The sequence below is a fragment of the Trichoderma camerunense genome, assembly GCF_050948025.1.
Source record: "Trichoderma camerunense strain CBS 138272 chromosome Unknown V8C40scaffold_15, whole genome shotgun sequence".
Classification (NCBI taxonomy): domain Eukaryota; kingdom Fungi; phylum Ascomycota; class Sordariomycetes; order Hypocreales; family Hypocreaceae; genus Trichoderma; species Trichoderma camerunense.
This window is the reverse complement of record NW_028145355.1, coordinates 264517-285003: the sequence shown is the minus strand read 5'-3', so window position 1 is coordinate 285003 and position 20487 is coordinate 264517. Positions and strand designations below refer to the sequence as shown.

The following is a 20487-nucleotide window of genomic DNA, read 5'->3' as shown; positions in this document are numbered from 1 at the left end:
GGGAACGGGCAAAAACTCCGGCCAACGCCATCTCTCTCTCGCGGCCTCTACCTCACAAGAAACAATGGACAATTATTCGGCGGCTAAGTAACCAAATATGGTGCAAGGCTGAATGTGATCAACGCAACATGTGCAAGAGAATCCAAAACTGGAGTAAGTGCCGCTCCTCCACTTCTGCCACGATCAAGGCCAAGGCAATCTTCAACGCCTGCTCCATCCCGCCCCAGTTTAAATAGCATCTCCATCGTGGGACTAACGACGGCTATTAGTACGAGTACAGATAAGTACAGACAACAAAACATCCCCCAGCTCAAACACCCCTGCCAGGCTCCGGTCTCTGCTTCCGACTCAACATCCTTGCTTCAAGCGTGGGATAGCGGCATGCCATCTTGCTTTAAACTGCCCCCCCTAGCCTTTCAATTTGCCTACGGCTAGACTATTTCGTTTTGCCTTTTGTTTTCTTGCCTTTCCTGTTTTTTCCCACCCCATGTCGACTTGCTCCTGTCCAAGTTGATCATCCGAGACGAGTCCAAACGTTACATCTACCTTATCCAGATCCAATCCTGGCTGTTGTGGACTCATTGGACCACTTGGGTTCTCTGTCAGATTTGCCTGGCTGCGCTATATTCCGATCCTATTCCTATTCTTTAAACGCCACTTCCCGAGCCGGCACTTCTGAAGTGCCCGAAAATTCCTTCTCGTGTTGCTAAGCACAGACAGATCCTGAGCTAATATCCAGCAACGGCCTTGTTTCTGTCTCTTCTTCTGCCGCGTTTTGTTCTTTTCGCAACCATCGCCGTTTCACACCAGCCAGGGAGGGAGGGAAAGAAAAGAGGAGGATGAAATGAATATATAAAATCAAAGAGTTCAGGACGATCGAGACTACTGCTGCGTTTAGCCGTCATTTTTGGATTACCCACGAGTACCTTGACACGACCTGTCAAAAACGACACAGCGCCAGCCCCATCTCCATAACCGCTGACCAACCTCCGGAGCAACACAAGGATTCAACAACATTCACGAAAGCCCCGCTGATGCACGATTTCTCCACGAAACATTCAGGCACAAGCATCGCCGCGACAACATGGAGATACAATTCACTCTGCCAATCAACCCCGGCAAAAGCAATCGTTCTGCCGAGTGAGTCACGAGTTGTCTTTTGCTTCTAATGGGGGCAAATCCACTGGTTGGGGTTGTCCTCTCGCGTGCCCTCTTGATGCCTTCAACTACCTTTCTTCAGAACCCATCTCCTGTATACGCATATATCTTGTTACTGACGAAGCAAACTTCTGGAGAATAGTCGCTCAGCTACATCTGAGGCAGATGGTGCGTCAAGCGGCCAAGGTGGCATCCATCGCTTTGCCCTAGATTCAAGAGCAAGACACACTCGACGCAGCTCGACTCGTGCGCGTACTGGCTGCACGACTTGTAAGTAGAAGCATACTGACCCCTTTGTTCTGGTTTCTTTCGATATGCCGCTAATCAGACGCTGTATCGACGAACAGGCAAGTAAGTTGTGCCAAAGATCCCATTACTGCAAGCACCTCTATCAGACTCTTTGCCCCCTTTCGTCATCACTTTGTGCTTCTACACCTTGGGTACCTGAGCTGACTCCCTGCTTCCTCTTCTAGAAAACGCCATGTCAAATGCGACGAGACTCGGCCAGCATGCCTCAACTGCATGAAGTGGCGCGGCTACTGTGATTCCTACGCAGACAACTCCTCCTCTTCTTCCTCTTCCTCCTCCCAACTTCAAGCTCGTGCCCAGTCGTCCAAAGGCAAACTCATCCACTCCAAAAAAGCACCTTTACTCATCATCGAACCCTCCGTCAACACTATTCGCTTCGCCAACAGCGATCAGCACGATTACTTTCTCGAATGGTCCCACCTATCCGTTACCTTCTTGGGCGGATTCATCGACCAGACTCGCCTATGGACTGCTACGATGCCCCAAGTCACTCTGGAAGAAAACACTCTGCGGTACGGAGCCATGGCTGTGGGAGCCCTGCGAAAGGCATACCAAGTCCAAGGCTCAGAGCTGGGACTCGACAACAATAATCGGCACTACTTAAACGCCATTGTCTACTACTGCGAGGCTCTTCGAATGCAGTCGGAGATGAAGCCTACTAGGGAGGGTCTGCGAACTGCTCTGCTTTCCTCTCTCCTATTTATCTGCTTCGAAACTCAGCGAGGAAATGTCCCAGCCGCCCTTAAACACATTACGCACGGCTTTACAATGCTTAACGAGCTCGCTAATTGTACTGACAAAGCACCTGATCTTGTTAGCATCGCTCCTGCGCCACCAGCTCTGGTTCAAGATATTCTGGACTGCTACAAGCCCCTGGAGCTGCAGTCGCGATCCTTTATGGGGTCATATAGGAAGTTCTTCTTCCCACCAAAACCTCCCCAGCAGTCTTCATCACCATCACCATCAGATCCCTCATCCTCGCCATCCACCTCTACGTCATCGCTGCCACCGCAGAATCCGCAACAACAAAACCAAAAGAAACTCGAATATTCAAACACAGCTCAACCAACAGGCCACAGCCCTTCGAACCAGCCTCAAACACCCCCTATGTCGTCGCCTTCGCCTCATAGCCCCCAAGCCCATACGACAGGCCTACCGAGCCCTCAAAGCCAGAGCGATCCTTCTTCTCCTCAGCCGCCACCTGCTCCTAGACGCCCGCCAGGAATAATCCCGTTTACGAAGCACTCTCCATATTTTCGACCAAAGTTGACCCGAATTGTCTCCTTGGACGATATGCCGCGTACCTTTACCTCGTGGGATGAAATGCGTGACTACTGGGGGCTTGTCCAGAGGCAAATGGTCCGCCATGTCCCTATGCTAACAAGAGTGACATCGGAACTTGCTCTTCATAAGACAACAGACCCAGCCGAATTGGAGAGGAAATTTGGAAGCCTCAAGACAAACGTAACGTTGTCGAAATTCATCGCCGAGTCCCGATACTGGCTGCAGCGCTGGACCGAGGCATACCAGCCCATGTATCAGTCCGTACTTCGCAACGCTGCACACGATCGGCAGCTTTACCTACAGGCCATGAGCATTCGAATCGAGTATCTAATTCTCTATATTTATACCACCGTCCCTCGTTACTCCAGCCTTATAACCGTCAGGGGCCTAACGCCACAATACCGCGAAATTACGACCCTCGCCGAGGAACTGCTACAAGCTCGACCTAACTGCGGTTTTGCTATGGACGCAGGATGGACATGGCCCCTTTTCGTCGTCGCCTTTGGCTGCCGAGATCGGGCTGTCAGAGAAGAAGCAATTCGAATCCTTGGCCAATACCCCATTCGCAACGCCTTGCGCGACAGCAGAGTCTTCAGGGCCATTGCCATCAAGAACAACGAGACCGAAATCACAAATGGCATAGATGGCGACGAGAATGAGCAATGGATGCGTCTCAGGAGGCGCGAGCTGGTCTTTGAAGATTTTGGCTCCTCCATCATCTTCCGGTTTGTGCAAAAGGATCCTGAGACAGGGAAATGGGAGCTGGTGGAAGAGGCGAGCGACTTCTTGGTCGGGCCTGATGGTCGCCTTCCGTGGAGGAGACAACCAATCTCTGAATCAGAGTCAATTCTTTCTGGCGTATGTTGATAACAAACACAAATACAAATATTTCTTACTCCTTTCTCTCTCTTTCTCTCAGACTGCATACCCGATATGCTGTTGCTAAGCATTGCTAGGTAGTCTGGCTTCCGTTTCGAACTCGCTTTCTTGAGGTATTGTCCCGATTACGAGGCACAGTTGGCTTTCTAGAGGCACTTGGGGATGTCATTGAGGCAAAAATTTGGGTATTGCAATTACTTTTTCAATTTTATCTTGGGTTGTTTAAACTACCTTTCCCCCCACACTGGGGAGTGTTACAGCTACTACCAGCTGTTAGGAATGTTCTAGAGGCCAAATATAATGCCTACAGAACCAGTATCATTGACTGTAGACTTGTTGGATTTTGCATCACGGAGTTGTGCCTGGTGTTTTGATTTTTGTGGCTGCGCCAGATAATATAGACCGAAAGTTGTACGGTTCACAGCATCTACAAGCGTAATTGGTTTAGTGGTAAAATTCTCCGTTGCCATCCGCAACGTCGGGGAGCCCTGGGTTCGATTCCCAGATTACGCATTGAAATTTCTTTTTTTCTTTTCTTTTTTTTTTGTAAAAATCTCTACCTGGAAGGTTTTTTTTACTCTGAATGTTTCTAATCACTACGTGATGGAACTCCCTTGTTTTACGGGGCTGCTTAATTGCATCTACGATTGAGTAGTTAAGTGCTGTCGCAGGGCGCAATTTCCAAGTATCTGGTTCTAAGTTCCAAGAGACGAATGATACATTAGGCCGTAATAATTTGAAGACGGTATGCGTTGAAATTGGTAGTTTGATAGAGATATACTACTACGATATTGTCTATAATAGAAGATTAATATGCAAGCATTATTACCCACCAGCAGGATGAGCCTCTTGTGGACGGTTATGGAGTAGCCTTAAGGGATGGTTGTAGCAATCCCCTTGACGATATTAGTGCCCATGACATGATTAACACGAGATGCATCTTGACCTGGAACTTCGGTTTCTTAAGAAGCACTCGGATCTATATGATGTTAAACAAAGCGATAGGGAGATGGTTTACTATTACCTGAAGTTGCAGATGAGAGAATATGTTATCTCGGAGGTCGGACGACAGTTGTGTGATACAGCAAGGCCCGCGAGCGGTTGAAAATCAATCGCCGGATCAATGATATGGAGATTATCAAATTCGAGAGCATTGAGATTGCCGGCTGCACAATAACAGGGCTGGCCAAGTACTGTGGCCTGATTTCTGCCTTGATGCCTACTATCATGCTGACCGAGGAGGCTACTTAAACCCGAGAGGCTAACGTCGCTACCGTACTGTTGCATTCCCTGAGGTAGTTGGCACTCGTTGGCGATTACAAGCAAATAGTCTCTTATGTTACCGCCCACCGTCTCTCTGAACCTCCTTTTGACATGAAGGTCTCCATGTTTGAGCGTCTCGTGAAGCTTAGCTTCCCGGTAAAGACTCATCAAGTGCAGCGGCGCATGATCTCCCAGATACGCGAGATTGTCTAAACATTCTACCCAATGCTGCAGGACCACGCATTGCTGCTGCTGCGGCAGAGGAATCTTCAATCAATACTGCCAAAGGTTCTGGGAAAATCGCAGGTTGATTTGTATAAGACGGCGGCGGGTTGTCTAACAGGCTTTGCTGCAGGCCTATTTGTACAGGGAGTGACGGTGTATGCCTTTTTTTTTTTTTTTTTTTTTTTTTTTTTTTGCAAATTCTCTGTTTTTTGTTATTCACCCGGCTGGCTCATCGGGATACTTTATGTATCGTGCACGAATTTTTCGTGTTGCAACACGTCCCTATCGGGAGTGCGAGATATGACGCTGGATATCAACTTAATGTCTTATGCCGAGATTGCACGGGCTGATTGACTAGCCTTTTAAGGACCTGGCAGTTGGTTGAAAGAGGTAAAATATTGAATAAAAGAGATGAAAGAAAGGCCTTCTATTAGTGAAAATAATGAAATCCTATAGCAGATACTTTCAGTCTGCAACCTACCTAGGTAGTAGGTTGGTATCATCTGCAAGCCGTACGGCCAAGTTAAAGTTGTAAGGCTTCCATGTTAGCTCCTGCGACATGGACGCAGCAGAGCTTCCCGCCTTAGTCATCAATTACGTAGCTTGCTTCTCCCCCGGGCCAGTGCAAACCGACCATCTCTGCTCCTCAATTGGAAATTCGGCTGCGTTGCGCGTCTTCATTCTTTGTTCCTTTGTCGCTCCCTCTCTTCTTTCAAAAGTGACTGTAGTTTGCCCGTGCTCTGCGCCCTCTTTGAACCGACCAGCGCCGTAACGACGACGAAAATGGACGAGGAAGACCAGTCACGAGGCAGCTCGCCCACCTCGGATCGCGACAACGAGCCCGATGAAGTGATGGAGGACGCCGACGAGGGCGATAGAGAGGAAGATGGCGATGGCGACGCTGATGCTGATGCTGATGCTGACGGCGACGGAGATGGTGACGGCGAAGGCGAGAACGAGAACGAGGGCGAAGGTGAAGGTGAAGGTGAAGGTGAAGGCGATGGAGATGGCGAGGGTGACGGTGACGGCAACAACGACGAAGAGGCGGCTGGAGAAGATGACAATGGCGATGACGAAAACACCGTCGTCGTCGCTGAGGGCGAAACCGCCGACAGTGATAGCAGAGTCAACGGCAAGCAGCCCGAGTCGCCTAGGAGGAAGTCCGACACGCCCCAGCTCGACCAGCTACCGTCTCTCTACCGAACGTGGAGGCCCAAGATCCGTTCCGAGGTCTACAGCGCGCGTCTGTACGATATTGTTCCCACAATGGCAGCGCCCATGTCGACAAGCATCAATGCCATGGCCATCACGCCAGATCTGCGGTACTGGATCACGGGCGGTGCCGATGGCTACATCCGCAAATACGACGGCCCAGGCACCATCAATGGCAAGCTGGCTCTGACCGTCGCGCAGAGACACCCGTTCGTCGACTCCGTCACAAAAGCAGGCATCCTCATGTCGTACTGGCCCAACGAAGAGCCAGCCGTGCCGGGGCGCAGCGAACAGGAGCATGTCTTGTCCTCTGTCTACTCGCTGGCCGTCCATTCCGAGGCTCTCTGGCTTCTGTCTGGCCTAGAGTCTGGCGCAATCAACCTGCAGAGCGTCCGACACGACGAGGGAAAGAGGATAGCGTGTCTCCAGAAGCACACCAATGCTGTCAGTGTGCTTACCTTGGCGCCCGACGAGAGAAGCGTGCTCAGCGGAGCATGGGACAAGAATATCTTCGACTGGGATCTCGATACGGGGCATATCAAGCGAAGTTTCGACGGTAGTGGCGGACAGATCTCATCAATTGAGCTACGGCCTGCGAGCGGCGCCCCGATACCAGCAGACGCTGATGAGCCTCTGCCTTCAAGTACCATATCTACCAACAACGGGGCACCAATGGCCAGCTCGAGTTTTGCGGGAAATGCGAATGGCAGGAGCCCCAGCGGACAGGATCAGTCGATCACAGTCGCAATGAGGGGGGAGAATGACGCTGCCGACGCGGCTTCTCCAGCTCACGAGAGTCTTTTTGGTGGAAGTGACGCCGGAAGCCTGTTCGGTGAGACGGCGGGAGAACAGCCTTTTGGGCAGGATGATGATGAGTTTGGCGGTGGCATGAACATGGCAGCAGGGCACGAATCAGGGATGGACCACTCAGCCGACAAGGCAATGAGCAACATGGCCACCACAGAGGCGGACAAAGAGCCCAAGCAATCAGGACCAGAGGACGATGCCATGGATGTTGATCACCCGAATACAGAGCCAGCCCCAGCTCACACATCGGCCGAGGCCTCTACTTCAGCTCTAGGCCTCGGAGATACCCAAGTCTCGACAATCTCGGGGGTAACAGAACAGACAGAGATGGCGACGGATACCGATACAGTCAAGGCGGAGGAGTCCAGCCAGACACTGCAGCAAGACCAGTCAATGGAGAGCCAGTCCGCAGCTGACACATCTGAGCGACAGGGAATCAAAAGACCACACTCTCCAATGATTGTCAGCTCACAGCCACCTCCAACTCAAAATGATCCCACGCAGGTATCGCAGACAACCTTCTTGTCGTCAGCTATTGATGGGACGATTCGCGTCTGGGATAGGCGAGTACCCAGCGCAGTAGCTAGGATTCCCAACCGCGTCGGCGTGCCGCCTTGGTGCATGAGCGCTTGCTGGAGCCCCGACGGCAACAAGATTTACGCAGGCAGACGTAACGGAACAGTGGAGGAGTTTGACATTGCCAAAGCAAGGAGGGGTTGGCAGCCCGAGAGGGTGCTTCGATTTCCAGCGGGGAGCGGTGCCGTGAGTGCAATCAAGCCCATGGTCAACGGGCGACATTTGGTCTGGTAAGTTGATACAACTTCGCGTTTCTTGGTAGCGATGAGGAGAGATTATGAAGAAGGGGAGGATGAGGCTTGCAAAAGAAAGACAAAACGATTTCGAGAAAGAAATGGGAGAAATGCGCAGAAGGTGGCGTAGGGGAGGGAGAGAAGTGGACAGAGAGCAAGAGAAGGAGAAAGAGAAGGAGAGTATGCTCAAACGAGGAGCAACGGTCGTCTCCAGGGTTTATTCATGCATTGTGTTCAAGGCTGACAAGACCTCTCTTTTTCTAGCGCATCACACGACATTCTCAGACTGTATGATCTGCGCGAGTCTCGCGCTTTCAAGCACTCAACTGTTCCATTCCTGATCATCCCCGGACCACCTAGAGCGGGTGTCATTTCGAGTCTGTACGTCGACCCTACGAGCAGATTCATGCTCAGTGCCGCGGGTAACCGTGGATGGGACGGTACAAACACGGAGGTGTTGATCGGATATGAAATCCATGTCGTTTCGAGTACTTGAAGAGACAAGCGGTGATATCTCTAGAGCAAAGGGATAGCATTCGGTTCTGGCGACAGCATTGTTAGTCAATGACGAAGAGCGGAGTTTGGGGGCTTTTTGGGATCTAGCATCTGCAAATATTATGATTTTTTTGGTGTTTGGGAGTTGGTGATTTGCAAAAGGCGATACCACGAAGAGGGGGAACAGGCCTGATTTAGGCGACAGCGCGGGTGGTTCACGCGCTGGACTGGCTGAACTGGTAAAATCAATCGATAGAAATAGCTGAGAGTGGGTGAGAAAGGTATTTGACAACATTCGACTGGGAATGACAAGTCGGTCGAAAAGACTGAGAAGATGGATGTTTGGCAAAAAATAAAAATAAAGCGTCGACGAATTCCTCTATTTCTGCCCCTACCCCTTCCTTCCTTCTCTTTTTTTTTATTCCCTCCTCTCCCCTCCCCTCCCCTTGAGAAAAAAGTCCATTCTCTACAGGACTATTGGGATATACAAATTTCATCAGCCCCATCCCCTCCTTCTCATATATCTCTCTCTTTCACTTCTTCAAATTCCCCGGGTTTTTATAACTACTCTGTTTGTTAAAATGAGTGATATATAAGTCTCAACAGCCCTCTGGCTTTCGGCCTTTTTGCAATTTCAACACTGTTTACAAATTCCGCCTTCTATCCACCGTCAAGCTGCTTGTTCTTTCCCCCATCCTCTCTCTCAACCCTCGGGAGTTGGGGGCCGCAGGCGTAAGAAAAGAGAGAGCATTTTGGCGAGATATTTTGCATCAGTAGGATCCTCCAAACCAATGGAAGCTCGAAGAGTCTCGTCTTCTTTGCTCCCGCGTGATTCAACCCCCTCCCCTTTCTCCCCCCTTCCCCTTTCCTACACCCCCTTCTCCTTATCGCTATCTCTCTTTCACTTCCTCAAACCCTCCGATTTCTAAAAACTACTTTATTCATGAATTCCGCCTTCTATCCACCGCCAAGCTGCCTGTTCGATATCATCGCTAGAACGTGGTGGTGATATGAGCGATTTGGCATGCTCTCCGGTGCCCTTCGCCGCGTCTAGGCCAGCATCAGTTCGTCGCCGGGGGAAAAAGGTTTCGGAAACGTGGCTCCTCCTGGGCATGCTCTCCAGAAATGACCAAGCCATTTAGCGTCTGTATCAAAATATCCGTTGCCTTCTTGTCAACCTTGGGCCTGGCTGGCCGGTCCGCCTCACTGTGTGCACTGGTCCGGCCGGGCCTTTTCCCTCTGCAGAACCCCATGCCCTTCACTGGGAGTGGCGTCAACCTTGACGACATCTTTTGCGTCTTGCTCCCACTGGGCTCCTTCAGTCGGCTTTCTGACCTTGATCGAGTCTCGATTGGCTGCTTCGTACTCATCTAGGATATGGTGAGAAAGGCATACAAATGAATTTTGCGGGAAATCGGAATGCTGCCACGAGCCCAGTTCTGGCGGCTAATCCCTTCCATTTCCAGGGTACGCTGAGAAAGGCAAACGAACTTGAAAAAAAGAACTGGCGAAAATCGATATGTGAAAAGGAGAAGAGGAGACGGGGGGGCCAGAGTAAAACAAGGATGCCTTACCTTTGTACACACCACCCATCGCTACTACCAATTGAATGGCTCAGTGAGGCGTCCGGACTGACTCAGAGAGGTGAGCAACTGCCACTCAGGGTCGGAAAGCTCTCCAAACTCGGTCATTAGAGGAAGTAAAAGCCGTAACAAGGTTTCCGAACGAGCGGAGGGAAATATTAATCAAGATTGGGCTGGCAGCAACAAAAGAGAGTTTACAGCAGTTGAGATTGGAGCAGGTGAGAAATCTCAATTAAAATGGAGGAGGGAGGAAAATGTGCGCTCGCGTAGAAAGGAGGAAGGGATATGAGTGGAAGTCAGCAGTCATGTCACATGCGGCGGTGCCTTCCTCGACAATCAAACAACACCTAAGACAGGCAATTACTCAGCAAACAAGTCAATCATTTTTACCAAAGTACCAAAACATGTATTCAGCTATCTCTATAGACGAATCAATTGCACTATTTTCCAAAAGAATGTCCAAGATCTATCTCCCTTTTTAGGCATTCCAGATGCCATTGTCCAATCAATCACTCCGACTCCTTATTCAGGCATTCCAGATGCCATTGTCCGTCCAATGAATCACTCCGACTCCGTTACGATAACTCCTAAACAAAGGACCAGCCAAATTAAACAAGCAAACAAGGGGATGGGGAAAGGTAGAGAGGTAGGGGTTAGTAAAGGTCAAAAAACAAAAGGAAAGAAAACAATCAAAAACCATCAATACTAATCAGTCAAACAGCCGCCAGGGCTTCGTAGTCCTACTCAACGTCAGTGGCGAGAAGACGAGCTCTTGTGGCCGTGAGAAGAGCTCTTGTGACCGTGAGAAGAACTGCTGTGACCGTGAGAGCTCTTGTGACCGTGAGAGCTGCTCTTCTCCTTCGAAGAGGATGACTTGGATCCAGAAGGTCTCGAAGAGGAAGAAGAGCCATGCTTTGAAGAAGAATGCCTAGACGAGGAATGCTTCGAGGAAGAGTGCTCCTTTGACGAAGAGTGCTTCGAAGAGGAGTGCCTTGAGGAGGAATGCTTTGACGAAGAGTGCTTCGAGGAGGAATGCCCATCACCAGACGGTCTAGAAGCAGAAGCCTTTGGAGTAGCATCCGGATCTACGCCGTCATTTCTAAGCCCTTCTCGGAGCTCGGCATAATCCTCTGGGACCATGCCCGGAATATCGGGAGAGTTGGGCCGCGAATGCAGGTTCTTGAGCGTTTCATGATCGATATCGGGTTGCCGCTCCCTAGTACGTCCACGCTCAGGTTCCTTACCGTTAAGCTTGCTGCGCTCTTCCTGGAAAATAAAAAGGATATTCTCAGGGGATCGTCCTTCTTGGGGGTAAAGCTCGTCTTCTTCGACATTGTACCCATAGTCCATATTTTCGGGAAAGTCGCGCTGCCAGTCGGCGACCCAGTCCGTCAACTGTTCATCGGTGGTATCCTGGAAGTTGGCCTTCAGCTGTTGGGCCTTGCTCTGTTCATCTTCGGTCAGTGTTTTCCACGCAGGATGGCTCTCGAGGACGAATTCCGGGCTGGGCAGCTTTTTCAAAAAGTCGTGTCTTAGAGCAAACACGGCTCGCAGAGTGGGATCTTGCTGCGCATTCTTGCATGAGCTGCCCTTGCAGCATTTGGACTTGGACTTGTGCTCGGACGAAGAGCCGTGTTTGGATGAGGAACCGTGCTTCGAAGAAGATCCATGCTTGGAAGAGGATCCGTGCTTGGAAGAAGAGCCATGCTTGGACGAAGATCCGTGCTTGGAGGAAGAGCCATGCTTGGACGAAGATCCGTGCTTGGAAGAAGAGCCGTGCTTAGACGAAGAGCCATGCTTGGACGAAGATCCATGCTTGGATGAGGAACCGTGCTTGGACGAAGAGCCATGCTTGGAAGAAGAATGCTTCTTGGAGCTCTCCTTGGAAGGTCCGTTGCCCATTTTGAACTGCGAATGCTGTGGACCTTGGGAACTGTTTTGTTTGGTGTCAGTGGATCGGTTGACTGTGGAGGATGAGAACTGTCCTGTTTAGTATCTGTATAATGGTTGGCTGTGGAGGTTGAGAACTGTGGTCTGGTGTTTGGCGTGTATCAGCTGAGTGTATTTGAGTAGGTAGTGTTGCTGAAGATTGTTCTGAAGAATGATGGTGATTTGAAACTCCAACTTTTTTCCAGAAGAAGTGACGGTTTATATGCTATTCGGGATTGCCAGACAGACAGCAGTAACTGTATTGTCGCGACGCAGATCTATGTCGAACGTCTATCCGTGATTTGAACGTCGTCAACGCTTCCCGCTTCTCGATGAATGTTGTCGAAATCTTCAATTCACATAGAGGAAAACAAAGCCATTGCTCTGAACGAATTCGATGTCATTCATGAAGCGCCTATTTGCACTCTCGACGAATATTGAACAAATCAGTCGATATCAATGGAAAGCTGAATCAAATGGTCTTTCTTGGTTTGAGGTTGGGTATATTTAGCACAGCACAATGCTGGAACGAGTCGTGGCAAGGTGAATCATTGCTCTCCAACTATGTTTCTCAGGAAACGAACACATACTTTTGGAAACGAATAGATACTCTTGGATCGACCTTGGAACGACGCGGACAAAACTTGAACCTAAAAAGCTATTATTAGCCACCACGAAAACGCCTTATACTTTCGAGCGATACGGATGTTCAATTCTCCAAGCCGCATCTTGGATATTTTTAGGTTATCGAGAAAGAGGAAAGGGACAAAAAAAGTTCCATAGGTAAAAGGGTGTCAAAGAGAAGTGTGTGAAAGTATCGGGGGATCAAAGGTTGGAAAACACAAAGTCAGGCACCATCACTCTACCAAATCTAGAAATTGAACCAGCAGAACAACAATTACAACAATCAAAATCACCAAATTTAGAACAGGCACAAAGGAAAAAAAGAAAAAGTCTCAACCAATATAATCATCATTTTAACCGTCTATTCCGCTGCACTAAGCTACATACCCAGTCCTATTGCAGATTTCCATCCCCTACCCTCATACCTGTGTACATGGCCGATTAAACTGCTAGGAACAAACACAAAATAAAAACAGCAGATCCAAGTCCTCCCTTTTTTCATCCGCGGCGCATATGATTTCGAGCATTCCAAAGACAAATAGAACACGAAACTAGCCATGCAAAGCTTGCTTCAAAATAACGACAATGACAAGACCATTAACCCGGCTCGATAGATTACCTCCCAACTCCTTCCTCGAGTGGATTCCACGATAAAGATGTATATATAGGACAAAAAAATAAGGAAAATTAAGGAAAAGATAGATTGGTATAGAGTGAGATAGATTGGCTCAAATCAGGGAGGGCGGATCGATAGGTGCCCGTGCTTTTTTTCGTAAGAAGAAAAAAAATAGGGGGATTATCATTATTAATCAGGGCAGCGACGATATGTAAAGCAGTAGTGTTTGTTGCTGCCCTGAGATGCTCCATGCCCGTTAAATAGATATGATGTGACAGAGACAAAAAAGACATGGTAGGAAAAAGTTCGTTGTGTAGCGCTAGTTTGCTGATAATACATGGGATAAAAAAAGAGATGCCGCGCAGGTGAGATTAAGGAAAATAGCTTGATGCAACGTCAACATAAAGACTCGATGCCAATAAGGCTGTAATAGTAATAAAAGAGTGTCGGGGTTTCTCGAGTTGATTATTTTTTTTGTTTTCTTCTTTTTCGCTTGGTTTCGCTTTGATCAATTCATATTCGAATTGCCGTAAAATTGGGATATCCCCCAATCAGCACCCTGGTTGGGCTGCTGCTGTTGCTGCTGGTGATGTGCCGATGTGTCGAGAAAGGTTGAGCTCGCAATGCTCTCCCAGTCCTCAAAGATGACCGGGGCGGCGGGAGAATACTCAAAGTCCATCATGCCGTCTGCCAAGGAATGGCCTTGGGGAATAGGGGGCAGTTCTCGCTTGTCGAGTTGAGAGGTCATGGGAGAAGGTGTTGATAGATCGGGTGAGTGCTGCTGCACTGAGGAGGAAAATGCCTGGGACGGGACAAAAGCCGCCGAGGCTCGGTAAGAAGGGGTGCCAAAGGGATTCGAAGTGGGGATCTGCTGCGGTGCTTGGGAGGGCAATGCCGTAAAGGACATGCGACTATCCTGCTGTTGTTGCTGCTGCTGCTGCGGGAAGCCGGAAGGAGGAGCCATCATGTTGGGCGCAAACTGCGGCTGTGGTGAAGGAGCCGCAGCCGGCGGTTGAGCGCTTGCAAAGGCCATGTCGGACAGGTCAAAGGCAACGCTGACGATCCATTGGGCCTCGCCCTCATCGCCGGAGAAGAACTCAAGCAGGTCTTGAAGCTGGCCGGGGTTCTCCTTCTCCAGGAAGCCCTGAGCACGTCCCGTCTTGCTCGGGTGCCAACTGAACTGAGGACGACGTCCGCCAAATTCAGCTTGCTTAGCCGTCACAAGAGCATCCCAAGCCCCGTGGATGAGTGGCTGATGCAGGAGACCGTAGATGACCCTCGAGTGCATCCACTCGGCCTTGCCCAGGCCAGACTCGAAATGCCGGGCCACATGTTCAACGTGTCGCTCGCGCGCAGGGTGAAGGGCAGAGCAGAAACCACAGGCCCAGTACTTGCGCTTGCGGAGGAACTTGACCACCTTTTCTGCGTGGGGACACGTCTTGCAGCCGTGACACTGCTTGTGGTGCTGGTTGAACGAGTTGGAGCCCCAGAAACTGCGGTTGCAGCCTGGTTCGGGGCAGGGATACTTTCTCCAACGCTCATGAAACTCATCCTCGTGACGCTTCCAGTCATACTTTCGCTTGAAGCTGGTCTCGCATGAAGTACACCAGTAGATGTTGGTCTTGTTGGCTGAGGAAGAGGAAGCGGGAGTCATAGGAAGCGATGCCTGAGTGCGAGAAGACGAAGCCGACGCCCATGACATGGATGAGCGTGCAGAGTTGACAGACCACACAGAAGCATGGCCAGAGGATCCCGAGCTGGTTGAGGAGACGGAGATGCGAGGACGGTGGTGGAGATACGGCATCGATGGCGAGATGAAGGTCGAGGCGTCAGACTTGACGATGCCGCCCGTTGCAGCCGCCCGCGATGCCTGGCCCTGGGGGGCTCCGGGCATAGAATTGGGGGCTTGTGGCAGCACGGCTGCTGCGGCCCAGGCCCTCGACACATCGTCGGCGAAGGAGGAGGGTTCTGTTTTGATTATTGCGATAGAAGGAGGTGCGCCGTTAACGGGAGACGTCGAGCTGGCAAGAGTGCTGGAGCTGGAGACGGGAATGGGAGAAGTGGCGGCGGATGAAGCCGACAGAGACGCGACGGGAGAGCTGTGTACGGCGGCGGAGACGGGCGTAGGAGCCTGGTTCTGAGGAGGAGCGAGAGCTGAAGCCTGAGGAGACTGCAGATGATGCGAGGGCGAGACAGAGACGGGATGAGACAGCAGCGGCGAGGGGATGGGAGTGGCGGTAGAAGCCGGAGGAGTAGATGTAGATGCGGATGGCGGTGCCTGGCCCGGGAACGAAAGCTGGACAGAGAAAGAATCGTCGTCAACCCATTGGTGAAGCAAGTCCTTGGACAGACCCGAGTCGATCAGGACCTGCAGGTTCTTGCGCGCCTCGACGAGGACATCCTGAGGAGTGGCCGAGTCGAGCTGTTGCTGTTGCTGCTGCTGCTGTTGCAACTGCTGCTGGAGCTGCTGCTGCAGATGTGGCTGCTGGAACTGAGACACCATTTGAGACTGAGGCTGGCCCAGCTGGTGGAGCTGGTGAGACTGCAGAGTTGGGTCCATTGAGAGAGAGCGCCTCACATCTGACGGCCTTGGTGAGCTGGGGAAATGGTGTTGATCCTCCTCTTGTTCCCTTTTTGTCTTGTTCTTCTTCTTCTTCTGTCTCTTGTTGTCGCAGCAAATATAGCAGTAAGCGAGTGGCGGCTGTTGCGTTGCGATGCGTTGATTTTCTGGCTTCGAACAGGCGGGATGGCGGATTGTTTTGTTTTGGTTCGAAGGCGCAACTAGGAATTGGAATGAATTGGGCGAAGCGAACGAGGAAGCAAAGGCAAAAGCAAGAAGAAAAATCAAAGCAAAAAAATCAATAGAAACACACAAGAAAACGAGTGAAGTGAAGTGTAAAAAGAGCGAGGAGTTGTGCGCGAGAAGAGACAAGAGACAAGAGAGAACAGGGAGGAAGAAACGCAGGGAGAGGATAAGGATAAGGAGGAGTTAGGAAGAAGAATGTGCGTGTGAGAGCGCGAGCAATGGGAAGGTGAGGCCGGGCGGTTGTGGCTGCGGGAGGGAAAGAGAAGAAAGGAAGGAACGGCGCCTGTACGAGAGTACGCCGCGCAAAGTACTGCCAGGTACTGCTGCGCGGTACTTTGCAAGGTAGCGCAAGGTATGGCCGTGGCCTGGGGACCGCTGCGGAGTAGCCCAGTACGGGGCCGGTACTTTGTCGCAGGTACACGTGCTAACGGCTGGCCAAGGCTCCGGCTGCGCGAGTGTGCTAGCGGGCTTTAGCAGGGCCCAAGTAGCTTCTAGTACCTGGTTTAGCGCTGCAGCTGGCCTTCAGTGGGCAATCGCAGCGCCCGGGACAGCCCGTGAAATTGTAGCAGGATTAGGCGAGCCAGGAATCAAATAAAAGCAAATCGAGAGGCACAGAGAGGCGACGAGGGGCTTGCTGTAGCAAATAGAGTGGCGGCAGCAGAATCGAGGCTAGCGGGGGCTTTTCTGGTCTGTTCTGTGCTGAGCTGTGCTGTTTTTGCGCTGTTGGCGATTATTGCTTGCAAATAGTAATTGTAATTGTAATAAGACCTGTAGCAATAATACCATACCTGGATGGGTACAGTACAGCTGAGGTACTCGCGCGTCTTGTAGATGTCCTGTGCTGCGTCGCACAAACGGTACCGCCGGCCAAGGTAACTTGTGCTATCTAGCAGGTACCTTTCTAAGCTTCTGGGCTCTCTTCTGTGTCGGGGGGGTTTTCGAAAAGTGCGCCAGCTTCCGGGGTCAGGCCTTTGGGCAGGGAGACGAGGTAAGACACAAAATCATCATGTTAATAAAATCATAAAACCAATGCCTGCCTACCTAGTACATGTGCTTGTTAGGCAGAAGAGGCAGTAATAACCATGATAGGTAATAATGGAATACACTCGTAATATAGAATATAGTAGGTAATAAACGGGCTGAAACAAGGTGATGGCCAGTACGGAGCCAAGTAGCGCCAGTTAGCACCGCTAGAAGCAGCACGATACGATATGATACGGTGCTGGGTGGGTAAGGGAAAAAAGGCCCCGAGTTTTGCGTGTATCGGGATGAGAGAGAGAGAGAGAGATGGCGAGATGGAGACGGAACGGCGGAGATGGAGAGATAAGGAAAGGGCGCGGGAAACAAGGAGGCCGAGAGCTGGAGAAGAGGAAAAAGATGCGCAGACCAGAACCAGACCAGACTGGGGGGGTCGGTTCAGGCATAAGACTGAACAGATCAAGTCAGTCCAAAAGCAACCGTACAGAGTACAGTACATGGATCGAATCGAGTCCAGCTCAGAGGGCATGGAGTTTGCCTTGCTCGGGGCCAATCCATGTCTCTTTTGGCGTGGAGAATGCGTGCAATCAAAAATCAAAAACCAAAACACCCCCGAACGGATTAGCGGTGGATTGTCCACCCTCTTCTGCAAGATGTGAGCCTGTATGTATGTATGTATGTATGTATGTATGTACGAGTAATAGTGGTTGATTGGGCTTTGCGCTTGGGGGCTGGACCGTCATCATCAATATCATTTGCAGCTACTGAAGCAAAAGCAAGCATTCAAGTTAAGAAGCATGTGCGAGGGCTCGATCGCGGAGAGAGAGATGCGGCGGCAGTACTGGGTACAAGCCCATGTAAGAGGGAATGGGGGGAGGAGACGCAGGCTTGGCCGCATTACGATCAGGATATGTGTGTATATTATACAGGCCCTAGGATTGCAACACAGCCAATAGATGGGCAGCTGCAACAGCAATAGCAAGGGGAAAAGAGGAGACGGTGAGGCCCAGAGCAGACAAGACTAGAGGAGGATACAAAGTAAAAAGCCAGACAAAAGACGGCGAAGACGCAGCCGCAGACGCTGATGCAGATGCAGATGCAGACGAGAACGAGCCAAGGACAAGACAGAGGCTAGGGAGGAGGTGGGCAGAGGCGAGCAGGCAAGCGAAGGCCGGGGGGAGAAAGCTGGAATTTGCATTTCTGATTGCTTGCCCAATTGTTTGTTTTCTCCTCACAGAAAGGAAAGCCATGCAAGCCCCGGCGATTTATTGGCGGAAGCTGAAAAAAACAAAATGATGCATCCCGGGCTAGCCTCGATGGACAAGACAAAAAATGACGAGGTAAAATTAAAAAATAAATCAACAAAACAAACAAAACGATCAAATCACATCAAATGACGAGTGAGAAAGCAGCTAGGGCAACTACTCCAGAGCTAATACAGGTACCACGCCCTCACTCTTACCTCTTCCGGGCCAAGTGCTTCTCTTCTGTACGTGCTACTGCACCCTGGATCCGTCCGGCTGATGAATGGATTTGTAACTTGGGTTGCTTGGATCGCGTCGGGAGGGGAGAATAGACGCAAGTCCGTGCTGTGTTTAGCTGATGATGGGCTGCTTGTTCCTTGTCCCCCAAGTTTACTGCTTTTCTGGGCAAAGTGCGAAGGCTCCGGCACTAGCACTCGACTCGGGTTAAATTGCTCGCAGCTCTGGGGGTACAAGTAAGAAGAGAGGATTTGCATTTGCTTTTTTTGATTAATCTGTGAGGTAGGACCGGGCTTTATTACCTTGAAGCTAGTACTAAGAGCTTGGTTTAGTCTCGCGGGTCCGCCTAGGAAGGATGGGCGGATCCCCAGTGAGAATGTCTTGGATTTGGAGCCTTTTTCTTCTGCTTGGCTGCTGCAGGTCTCGATCGGCATGGAGAGCCACGGCACGGCATCTGTGTAAGATGGATCAGTTGGTGGCTTGTCGGGACAGCGCTGAAGAGAGACAGCGAGACAAGTGACAAGAGACGAGAGACAGAGAATGAGAGAGACAGAGAATGAGAGAGACAGAGAGAGAGAGATTGTGGTGCGTTGCTGCGGTGCCTGATTCGTGCGAGCGAGCACAAGCATCTTTGCGTCGGTGCTACCATGGTCTGTTTATTTCTCTCGCTGCCTTCTATTTGGCTGTAGCATGGATGCATCTCAACGTGTGATTACATGTACATTACTCTACCTTAATACTGCAGCTCTGTCTCAGCCGCGTACAACCAAGTACCCAACATGAACCATCGCCATCTCCAGCCCGTACCCCGACTCGACCTAGGGCGGTTGATGTCACCTCCATCGGACTTCCGTGCTCCTCCATCTCCCATCTCACTGCCCGCAAATCTCTGTCGATCAAATAGAAACTATGACAAGGGCCACCCCAAAAAATAGAACCAGAAAAGAAAAGAAAGAAAAGAAAGAAACGAGCCATGACGATGCTGTTCCCACTTCTTCGTGATGTAGCCCCCCCGTGTTACCAGCAATAGCAGCAATCCGTGCGCTCTCTAGCGTGACAAGCCAGCAATTCCCATCTCCGTTTTGCTTTTTTCTCCATCTCCCATCTCCCGTTGTCCATGGATGGATGTACTCACAAGTACGCGGTACTCGTATCGGTACATGGAGAACCATGCAGCCATACTTACAAGTACGTGAGAATCGTGCCACTGCTGTACTGTACCAATGGAATTGAAGGCAACGTGAGGTAGTACTTTATACGGAGTAGACAGTGTGCATGGACAGCTGCGAAATCTTGTTGGTCCATGTGCAAAAATACGCGTTTACAGGCGGTCGGATGTCCGTTCTCTGTTGATCAATGTCTCTCTGTAATTATTTATTTTAATCTATGTGCTTAATTGCTTTTGACTTCGGCGATTACTACGGAGTTCAAACCTTGACCTACTGAAAGGCTGGGAAATGGCAGAACGTGACTGGTTCGGGTAGGGTGATATCGATCCTCTCGTCCCCTACCACACACATTCTTTTTTCTCTTTTTCTCACACTCTTTTTCTTGGTCTTCTTTTCTTTTTTTGTTTAGCTCAGGGGTGCGCGAGTGTCTTTGAGTTGTCTGGGCGTAAAGTGCGTGTGAGTGTGTGTGTGTGTGATTGTGTGAGTGTGAGTGGGAAATCAAAGCTGTGTGGCAGCAGGGATAGCCATGGCTTCTCTGCCACGACACAGAGTAAAAAAAAACAATTAATAAACGGCACTAACACGCTCGAACCAATGACAACATGCAGCCCCTGTCGCTCCATTCCACGCCAACACAATTTCATAAAAAAGGAACCGAACGAAGACAACAGCGTGAAAAGCGAACAAGCCTGGCCTGCCTCCCCCCCTGTTGGAGTAGCACTCAGTAGTAGCTCGCAATTAACCCGCAGAGGCGCGTCTAGCCAAGGCCGAAGGAGGCGACGGGTCGTATTGACTTGAGATGGTCGATGCTCATATGCATCTCATCAGCGCCTGTGCCTGTGCCTGCGCGCGTGTGCCGT

The 20487-nt window shown here is 50.5% G+C and overlaps 4 protein-coding genes and 1 non-coding gene across 5 annotated transcripts; 3 read left to right on the top strand and 2 right to left on the bottom strand.

Annotated features, from left to right (window-relative positions):
- Nucleotides 1-426: 426 nt before the first annotated feature.
- Nucleotides 427-4091, top strand: V8C40DRAFT_251736 (Zn(II)2Cys6 transcription factor domain-containing protein). Its single transcript, XM_083217243.1, has 3 exons — nucleotides 427-1140; nucleotides 1301-1432; nucleotides 1632-4091. Exons 1-3 carry the CDS (start codon nucleotides 1085-1087, stop codon nucleotides 3616-3618), a joined length of 2175 nt encoding a protein of 724 aa, XP_083070444.1. The 5' UTR covers nucleotides 427-1084; the 3' UTR covers nucleotides 3619-4091.
- Nucleotides 4064-4143, top strand: V8C40DRAFT_t162. The gene has a single exon. It is a non-coding gene; the product is annotated as a tRNA-Gly (tRNA).
- A 1625-nt stretch (nucleotides 4144-5768) lies between these two features.
- Nucleotides 5769-9108, top strand: V8C40DRAFT_251731 (WD40-repeat-containing domain protein). Its single transcript, XM_083217242.1, has 2 exons — nucleotides 5769-7943; nucleotides 8211-9108. Exons 1-2 carry the CDS (start codon nucleotides 5902-5904, stop codon nucleotides 8440-8442), a joined length of 2274 nt encoding a protein of 757 aa, XP_083070443.1. The 5' UTR covers nucleotides 5769-5901; the 3' UTR covers nucleotides 8443-9108.
- Nucleotides 9109-13593: 4485 nt separating this feature from the next.
- Nucleotides 13594-15895, bottom strand: V8C40DRAFT_64765 (uncharacterized protein). Its single transcript, XM_083223231.1, has one exon. It carries the CDS (start codon nucleotides 15751-15753, stop codon nucleotides 13702-13704), a length of 2052 nt encoding a protein of 683 aa, XP_083070442.1. The 5' UTR covers nucleotides 15754-15895; the 3' UTR covers nucleotides 13594-13701.
- A 2419-nt stretch (nucleotides 15896-18314) lies between these two features.
- On the bottom strand, nucleotides 18315-19220 carry V8C40DRAFT_64752 (uncharacterized protein). The gene has a single exon (XM_083223230.1). It carries the CDS (start codon nucleotides 19085-19087, stop codon nucleotides 18410-18412), a length of 678 nt encoding a protein of 225 aa, XP_083070441.1. The 5' UTR covers nucleotides 19088-19220; the 3' UTR covers nucleotides 18315-18409.
- Between the last annotated feature and the right edge of the window lie 1267 nt (nucleotides 19221-20487).